The 10518-nt window shown below is 36.2% G+C and overlaps 1 protein-coding gene across 1 annotated transcript; it reads right to left on the bottom strand.

Moving 5' to 3' along the window:
- Positions 1 to 1846: 1846 nt before the first annotated feature.
- LOC127869331 (ceroid-lipofuscinosis neuronal protein 6 homolog) lies at positions 1847 to 7713 on the bottom strand. The gene is made up of 7 exons (XM_052411824.1): positions 7458 to 7713; positions 6550 to 6634; positions 5599 to 5697; positions 4736 to 4924; positions 3404 to 3459; positions 3140 to 3268; positions 1847 to 2285 (listed from the first exon to the last, which is right to left on the bottom strand). The coding sequence occupies exons 1-7, from the start codon at positions 7550 to 7552 to the stop codon at positions 2021 to 2023; spliced, it is 918 nt and encodes a 305-aa protein (XP_052267784.1). The 5' UTR covers positions 7553 to 7713; the 3' UTR covers positions 1847 to 2020.
- Positions 7714 to 10518: the final 2805 nt, after the last annotated feature.

The following is a 10518-nucleotide window of genomic DNA, read 5'->3' on the forward strand; positions in this document are numbered from 1 at the left end:
TACGATACGCTTTATATTGACGGCGCCCCTGTGCGCGCGTAGGAGCACGGTTGTGGTGAAATATCCATCCTGTTGAGCTATCCTACTCACCCCGGCGTCGGCGTTTTATTGAAATTTAAGAAAACGCTAAAAAAATATTCTGAATTTGTTAAATATATGTTGCTGATTATCTCAATCGTAGAGTTGGCAATAAATTTGATTACATTCGGCGTGGCCATACCACATGGTCCATCATGACATTTTTGCAGAGACGAAAATTGTAATATTGCCTCCGCTAAGAAAATTCAAATCCATACAAGTATCTTATTATTTACTCGATTTTGACGAAATTAAGCACGCGCTATGGGTAAAGTTGAGCACTTATCCCGGTTATATAAATATATGACACCAGATGAAGTGTTAGTATATCATTCGATGCGAATTCCTACTTTTTACGTTCCACTGCACGCAAGCACATGTTATATCTTCCAAAATATCAGTTTTAAATTCATTTTTCCTAGTGCACTTATACATACGGGCGTGAATAATTCCATATAAAATGGGTTTTGTCCGAAAAAATATCATAAAACACCATCTAATAACATTTCCAAAGTACACAAACAGTTTTGCTAACACGACAAGCAACGAAATTCAAGGCAAGCAAAAGTCGATTTATGTCATATAATGCCGTCAATGGACCTCTGATGCATTTACATTCCAACCCAAACTATTTTAAAAACTTACAGGCACTCATTCTATACAACCTCGAAACAGAATCTTTTGCAAGAAGAAAGCCTAATTTTAAAATGTTTGATATTTTATACCGCAATGCATTATGGTTGAAATGTTTAAGTCTGGTATACAAGGTTAATTGCTTAGAATAGTGAAGGATATGCATGCGAATGTTAAGTCAGGTGTTAAATCATGTTAATCATATTCAGATTATTTTAGTTATGCGGTTTGACTAAGGTAAAGGGAGGTAATTTCGCCGATTTTGTTTTCCTTATTTGTTTAAGACATTGAACTTAACCTACAATATACTATTAACTTTGATTTTATTATACATGATGTTTTGTTGATTTTAATATTATTTGCTGATGACAAGGCCATTTGAGGCACATCGCCTGCTGATGTTCAATCACATCACATTTAGATAATTTATATTGCAATTCTTTGGGACTACTGAACATTGACACTGCAAAAAAATCAAAATCATTGTTTTTCGGAAGAAAGGTAGATTAAAAGGAAACGAAAAGGGGTCATACAATTGGATTGTTATTGAAGTCGTTGATAACTTTCATTATTTAAGAACAGTGATGAATTATACTTAAAGTTTTACATTAACACAGGAACGTATGGTTGGTAAAGCACTTGAAGCCATGAATACATTATTGTTTGTTACAGGAACGTATGGTTGGTAAAGCACTTGAAGCCATGAATACATTATTGTTTGTACGACATGACTTTGACATACAACCAACAAATATTTTGACAGTTGTTTGACATTTCTGTTTCTCCTATATTAAATTATGTTTCAGAAGTTGGGGACTTCACAAAGTCAAACGGTATCAAACGTATACATTTAAAATTTTGCAAGCGATTGCTACATGTTAAAATAAATACATGTAAAGACGCTGTGTTTGAAGAATTATGCAGATATCAAGTGTACGTCAATATATTTGTTAAAATAATAAAATGTTGGTTGAAAATCTTAAACAATTTAAATATCATAATGCAAATTGTTTACAAACACGCCTTAAACGACTATAATAACGGTGTTACAAATTGGGTCAAGAACATATTAAATAATTTTGGATTTGGTTAGCGAGTTTAAATGAAGATTGGTTGATAACTTTGAACACAAAAAGAAAATAATGAATGTTTATTCAGTGGATGTTACACACTTAAGAAATAAACACTTAATTTTATGAATTAATTTAAAACGTCACCATGAAACTGAAGTGCATCAAATAAATTACCTACTAAAACACAACTGATAAACATGGCCCCTGGAAAATAAACATGATATATAAATATTGCACTACTTTTTGACGTGAAGCGTGTAATACGACCAGGGTTCCGGTACGTATATCAAGCCTGGATATTTCGCCCTGAGCACCGGATCTGACCACAAAAACGCCACCCAAGCTGCCGTCAGCGCCATTGTGGTCGCAAACGTGTACAACAGAAAGCGGCCATTGATGTCCAAGACATTACCACGTGACCTCTGCACGATGACAGTCATACACATGGCGGCACAGGTCAGGGCATAAACGCTGAATATCTGACCTTCTGTCACTAAATACCTGAAAGAGGTTACACGACATGGCCGTACTGTAAAGTGTTAACAGCTCGATAACATCGACCAGGCACACGTAAACTTTATAAACATTAGATATACACATTGAATGTAAGCTTTAGTGGCATTTGTTTTTGTTCTTGCTCGTTCCGACAGGACTTAAATCAGACCATAGCAGTAAACTTAGTCAGGTATGCTTAAAGCTATTAAAATAGATTCCAGGATGGAACTTTATTACTTTCTTCGTAACGGCATTTTAACATATGTATGCATGAATATGATATAAGGATAATTCTGGCGAATTATAACGTGCCAAAATTGAGGTGTTGCAAACTTAAAGGACGAACTGCTTTGATTTGAACAAAACCGCAAAGCAACTGTTTTTCTTCGACGTAATTACGATAAAGTAAAATTTGGCTTTCGAAAGAACCTTGAGCGACCATGCTTTATTTTGTATGACATAATTTTCCAATTTTCTGCAAATATACAATGATGTATAGGCACCCACAACAACGAAAGAAGTTATTTATAAGCCAATTCGTCGTAAATGATAAATGATATGTATCATAACATGCTTGGACAATTGTTTTTCTATTGCAATGCATTATTATTGCCTTATAAGCATTCATTACTGGACATCTTTTTGTGATGTTATTGAATGACTGAAACATTATTGAAAAAATCCATGTTAAGTATAGAATAATTTGCATTGTAACACACGGAGCAAATAATATATGCATAAGAATATGACTTAATGCGAACAATGTAAAATATAATATGCACACTTTTACCACTACATTTGTTCTTTTTAACCATTTTATTTCACGTTCAGTTAAGCCGAATATTTAACCAAGTACTAACCAGTAGTACACGGCGCTCACGAGCATCAACAACCACCACGTGACTCCGGAGCGCGTGCGTGTGGCGTCATGCTTGGATTTGAAGCAGCCGACAAAGTACAAAACGAGGCTGATAAAAAATGGGATGTACCTGACGGAAAAAAACAACACAAATATTCTTTAAAAAATAGTATGCAAATGTTCGCACGCTTAAAATAAGACTTAATACAAAAACGCATGGCATACGTACATGTACAACATACTCACGTGTGCTATATATACGTACCACATTAAATGCCCTATCTCCTCATCGTAGGAGTACAAAAGCTCAAACGAGTCGATCTGAAGCACATGAATAGAATAACAAGGAACACGTACCAATTGAAATACGTTCTGTAGCGAATGACATTTTATAAATTCGCCGACCACAATTAAAATGTAAAATGCTTTTATTTTTATAAGAAAATTGGGTCCTTTATCTAACGAAAATGTATTACAAAAAGTTTAAATTGCTGCCTTATAGTTTCTCACAAAGAGCTTCATTTTATCGAAATTGAACCTAATTAAGTAATGCTTTATCAAACTCTTCTAACAAACTGCTATAACAACGTAATTTTTAGTCATTATCATCAATATGCCCATAAATTGAAGAAATATAAACAGACGAAAGATGTGTTTGTTAGAAACACAATGCCCCCTTATGCGCCGCTTTTTTTTACCTTTGACCTTGAAGGATGACCTTGACTTTTCACCACTCAAAATGTGCAGCTCCATGAGATACACATGCATGCCAAATATGAAGTTGCTATCGTCAATATTTAAAAAGTAATGGCCAATGTTAAAGTTTTCGGACGGACGGAATATTTGAATTTGACCTTGAAGAATGACCTTAATTTTCACCTTTTACCACTCAAAATGTTCAGCTCCAGGAGATACACATGCATGCCAAATATCAAGTTGCTATCTTCAATAGTGAAAAAGTTATGGCCAATGTTACAGTTTTCGGACGGACGGAATATTTGAAATTTGACCTTGAAGGATGACCTTGACCTTCACCTTTCACCACTCTAAAAATGTTCAGCTCCAGGAGATACACATGCATGCCAAATATCAAGTTGCTATCTTCAATAGTGAAAAAGTTATGGCCAATGTTAAAATTTTCGGACGGACGGACAGACGCCATATATTAGACATTTGATCTTGAAGGATGACCTTGACCTTCACCTTTCACCACTCAAAATGTGCAGCTCCATGAGATGCACATGCATGCCAAATATCAAGTTGCTTTGTTTAATATTGAAAAAGTCATGACCATTAAAGTTTTCGGAAGGACTGACATACTGACTGACTGCCTGCCTGACTGACTGACTGGTGGACAGTTCAACTGCTATATGCCACCCATCGGAGGCATTAAAAATAAATACATTTACTTAAAGAATAAATTATTAACATAATAATATGTATTTCAATTTTAGACCATATAAAGTATGCTGCTACAAAATTTGTATCGTCATTTAAAATTCACGAATGATGTTTGATTGATGTTTAATTAGACGGAGTCTGCATCTCCCCACACACAAACAAAAAAGAAAAACACACAGAAAAAATGTATGTTTACCAGCTGAGGCGGCTGGAGGCGCTGCATGATGGGGTTGTCCCTGACGGACAGGTGAAGCTGGTAGCCAAGGTGGACGAGGCGGTGGTCGACGCTGTCACCCACCAGGTGAATACTGGCGCCCATCACGAACGTGATAATGGACAGGTACACCAGCGTAGACGAGGGCTTTCGTGGGCAACGGTCCAGTAACTAAGAGAACGAGAACTTCTCATTAAGGTTTCCCCCACATAAAGATTAACGGTAGCCTGTGAAATAACAACTAAAATCCCTCTAGATCTTGACAGATTTATCTTTTTCATTTTTTGACTTTGTAATGTCATGAAATCTGTCTTATGTTATACATAATTTAACTGCTTTTATAAGGTTTGCAATAAACATTACATAAAGCTAAAACTAAGCATTGGATGATATACTGGGTCATGCGCATGGATCCACGGTTTTGTGAAGATTCCTCTACCATTTTAATAATCAACCGAGATATTATTAGAAAAGTTCTATGTTCTATGAAAGTTTAATGATACGGGTGAAATAAGACATATAGTGTTCAAAAGTCGAGCTTAATTTAGAACCACTATTGGAAAACCGGGCTTGACGCACTTCCGTAATGTGTCGTCCATGATTAAACAGTGCAGTCCGTATTCGCTTACCAGGGACGACAAGTTCCACTCTTGTGGATTTTTTTGTTTAAAGTGATTAGCGTGTGAGGACTGCATAGGCTAATCTTGGAAGACACTGAACGCAAATGTATTAAGCCCAGTGTTTCCAGGACTCGGCTAATTAAAACATGTTTTATTGTATTTCTGTTGTAAAAGTTAGTTTGTCTTGCTTTCGTTCCATATAGAGTTTAGGTAAATCCCACTCACCTTGAGGAGACAGAAGGGTGTGATGACGTTGTAGGCCATGTGGAAGTAGTCCCCGATACTTGGCTTGTTGAGGGGCGACCATTCCAGGGGCACGAACAACTGGTTATGAATACAAAGTAATTTTAGATTTCAGACTTATGAAGTGTTTTTCTTCGTAAATAGCTTGCTACTATAAAGACAAGAATATCAGTGAAACTGGTGGATGCTCCCCGATGATGCGCTTTGTCAATGTAGGTGTTAATAAACACCTAAAAAAATATATTATTAGCCTCGGTGACCTTGACCTTGACCCCAGTGACCTCAAACCTTATCTAAAGGTAGGGGTCCGTGCAAGGTACCTACATGCCAATATATGAAAGCGATTGGTAAAGTAATGGTGGCGCTATGAGAAACGGTAGCAAAAGTGTGACGGAAGGAAGTAAGGAAGGACAAACTGGCAACTATACGCTCCGCCGAAATTGTATTTCGGGGAGCATAAAAAGATGAAGCGTACAGTTAGAGATGAGATTGGATATATACACGTATCCTGTTAGATTTGATCCCCATGTCGTACTTGCTTTATTGTATGCGCTCGACGTATTCATTTATGCATTTTAAATTAGTTGCTTTATTTACACGTTACCTAGACAAACAAAATTCACTTTGTAGTTGTGCATTCACTCGCCATATGCAAGAATAGATTCATGCATTATACATAAATGCATATTCATGTATTCATGTTAATAGTAAGCATGAATTTATGGGACGAGTACGATCGGAGTCTAGACAATTAAGGCCCTGTTTGACCCCCTCCCTTTCGTACGGTGCCAGATGGGATTTTGCAATACACAATTAAACATGCATGTATGGGTTATGCCGGGGGCCTGTGTAAGTTACAGATCAGTCAAAAGGATATGGGGATACCAAAACAGGTCCAATGTGGGTTTTGCTAGATCGTGCCTATAGACTCACTGCAGCTATCGGTCTGCCGAAATCAAATATCCAGTTGTCCAGTGCCAAGAACAGCCAAATGTCCCAATGAAACCTGTCCGTATGTCTGAAACAGAGAACACGGTGTAGAAACAAAACACGCAGTGGTTGTTTAAAGTATTCATTTTGGCTCTGACCAAGATCAAGCGTTGGTATTACCAAATAGACATGTACCCGAATAGTGAACATGTTTTGTTCTATGTATATTACTAAATGTATTAGAGTTGTAAAGGTTGATTTAATGTTCATATTTAAACGTGCTTTTGTTAAGTTTTTTACGTAAACAGAAAAAGAAAGTATCCTTATAATACATTTATCAGATTGTACCCGATGTATGCGACGCACTGAATCAACATAGTTACAGATATTCGGTAAAAAACATACGCCGATGCTATACACGTCTAACTAGACATAATTTCTTTGACGATACTAATATAGATAAAAACTTTCTTTCGAATAATAAAAAGATACAAATCAGTTTTAGCAACGTATTTATGACAATATACGTGACTGTCTAAGAAGATGCATACAACAGAAGACAACATCGCAAAAAAGTAACGGTAAGTACTTTTTGTGAACTTTTTTCTTCTTATATAATAATTTGCAATAACATTCAAATATCTTTCATTATTTAATGTTAAAGGTTATTTATGATTTAAAGTTGATTCAGCAAAATGAATATGCTTGAATATGAATTGATCAGTATAACAGTTTAGTTGCAATAATCCAAATCCCAGCTATTGACCCTCCGGGTCTCAGGGCTGTGCGTATGTACCCATAAAAGCTCAGAGTATTCAAGAAGAACTATATTACAATTGTGCATGAATTATAAGTGAATCAGTATATATGCCACGCATGGTATTTAATGTTCATGCATTGACCAACGTTACCGTTTTCGGTCAGTCTTCTTGTCGTCATATCCCTCTGCCTCTACCCTTATCACCGGAACTTCCGGCCCGTGACCAGGTCTGTGCCGCGTCTCCATGTGGCTACGTCACGAAAATTCCGTTTAGTTATCCGTCAATCTAAATGTGTCATTGTTTTACTAACACGTCCACACTATTGTGTATCTTGTATATAGTGACAGCCGGCCCGGTACAAACTAGCTGCATTTTATCAGTTATTCGCTTAATAATATCAACACAGCGCGTTTACTAAATATCTGGTACTGATAAGATATGGTGACACGGAGTGGACATTCGAACTATGTGTTCCTGCACACATAAAGGGCTCACGTGCGCATGTGCAAATAAATAGGTCTTCCCGTACGAACGTACAAGTGTTTTCGCACCGCGATTTCCGCGTGTAGACGCATAAGTCGGTACGAGGTCACGTGTATAATACCAAGTTAAACCCATGATATTGCTTGATGCAATTTAAGTCACTGTCCGAAATTATAGAAACAATTAAACTTTGCACAAATATTAAATGTTTCTGGTGTACTTCTTTCACTCAATATACAAAATCCGAAATGAAATTGGCAAATTACACGTGAAACATTTGGCAAGTTTAAGTTGTATATTTGCTACACAAGCGATATCTGGAGTGTTCGATGCGTACATAGTGTATGCACTCCGTTTCAAAAACATATGCCTTATTACATATATTTTAACACTAACATCTTTCAATTATGTGGCACAGATAATTTGCATGCCTCTATTTCCATCGTTATCTTTGTCTTTGAAACGATTAATTTCTCCGTGGGATTGAAATAGTAAGTCGTGGGAATTACTGGGGTAACCTCATGCCTCACTCGTTGAAACAACTTAATAAAAAGCATTATCGACTGAGAAAGGTGTGGACTTGCTAAGCCGTGGTAACAACATAACTAGATGCGTAGCGAGAAATGAGTAAGGTTTCATCGAGTTTTCGAACATGATAACGTGTATCTCTTAATAAACGACATATTTGCAGAACACATCAATCGCCAAACCGACCGATCAGATGCAATAGTATTGGTGTATGTATCCAACACATTATAACAGTTAAACCTTTTTAACCATCGAATTACTCGCAAGGTGACTGTTAAATTACTCGCGAGATGTATATGCATTGTGTAAACATCCCATTTAAAAGACGAAGTCCCTAGATAAATTAACCGATATGCTCTCCCTTACGTTATTTTGTGAAGCCTTCAATTATGCATCGAAAACATGCCAATTGAGTGATTGCTTAAACAACGATATACATGAGCAACTCCAAGTACTAGTTATTGCCATTCAATACTAGTAACGTCCAAGTTCTAGTTATTGCCATTCAATACTAGTAACGTCCAAGTTCTAGTTATTGCCATTCAATACTAGTAACGCCCAAGTTCTAGTTGTTTCCGTTCAATATTAGTTACATCCAATTTCTAGTTATTGCAACTCAATATTAGTAATAAATGACTCTGGTGCGGAATTAAACAGGGCTCGGAAATTTGGGTATAATTAACTCCCAGTTTTTGTCACAAGCCTTTCAAAACTTCAGCTATGGAATTTCCTGGACTTCCAAAATTGCAGATATGGATTTCAAACACATAAATAATTGTAGATACGCAATTTCCAGCGTTGCGAAATTACAGCTATGGAGCTACAAGGATTTTCATAATACTGTTACAGAGGTTGCACGACTTCCAACGTTTACTCGTCCCTATTTATTAGCCAGAGGGTTGATATTTAAGACTATGTTGTTTCATTTAATAAAACCACAATTGTCATAATATTGAATTATGTGCACTAATATATGGTATGTCATAGAATTATTGCAATTATCTTGTGTTCCCTACACCATCACACTTTAACGAGTCATGAATAAGTATGAGGAAAATGTAAGAAATATTTAACCCTTTGCATGCTGGGAAATTTTTTGTCTGCTTAAATGTCGTCTGCTGAAATTCTAAAATTAGCATTTTCTTAGATTTTTTTTCAAAGAATACTATAAGAACAGCAAACAGTTTGGATCCAGATGAGACGCCACGTTCTGTAGCGTCTCATCTGGATCCAATCTGTTTGCAAAGGCCTTCAAATTCGGTTCCAGCACTGAAAGGGTTAAACCCACAATGAGAACAAATGAACAATTGAAAGCCTTGTGAAGTGTCAAAATTGTACTAACATCTCTTATAACGACACTATCGTAAAACCTAATATAAATATTGTTTATTACATCTTTTTTTTCCTAAGTCTACATAACCAATGTATTTTACATATTACAATTCAGAACTTACGTTATAATTTCAATGCGCAATACGATATACATTAAAGATATACATGCTTACATTAACATCTGGTTATAGTAGTTTCAAAGATAGTATTTTGCTAAGAAAGTCTTCAGATATAAACATATTGTTTGGGAAATTTTTAGTTAAAAATTGGCATAACTTTTGTAATTTTTAACACATGGCCAACACAAAAATGCATATTCACAACATTATATCATAACGAGCAATCTGAGCAATCATGAATGTTGCAAGTTGAAAAGTAAAGAACTACTCTGATAATTCTGTGTTACATGACAGACGGACGGACGGCCAACAAGCAGGCCAGACAGACAGACAGATGTCAATGGTGATTTCAGTACGCTCCCTTTTCTTCATATCCAAAGGTATGACTAAATAGCTAGAATTAGCAGCTATGATTCAAAGTTTGTCCTGACTTCCGAAATTCTATTAAGGTTATAAAGAAGGAAAGCTGGGAACACATTAAGCCTCACGAACAGAAGTATCTCATAAACTAAACCCACAGCATTACATTATGATTATTGCTCCGGTCAAGTGACTAGCCATGTTTAAGCTGAGTATGACAAACAAGCTAGGTTTTAATGAATTCAGACTGTTTAGTGTTTTAGTCAGCTTGGCTGTTCGAATACATACTGTCTTGTTTAAGTTCAAGTGTATTTACCCATGTTTGACATTAGTGATATTGTGAAGATGCTTTTGTGTTACTTTTATGGCAAGAACCTTCAACAGTGCTA

Source organism: Dreissena polymorpha, chromosome 2 (genome assembly GCF_020536995.1).
Source record: "Dreissena polymorpha isolate Duluth1 chromosome 2, UMN_Dpol_1.0, whole genome shotgun sequence".
Classification (NCBI taxonomy): Eukaryota; Metazoa; Mollusca; class Bivalvia; order Myida; family Dreissenidae; genus Dreissena; species Dreissena polymorpha.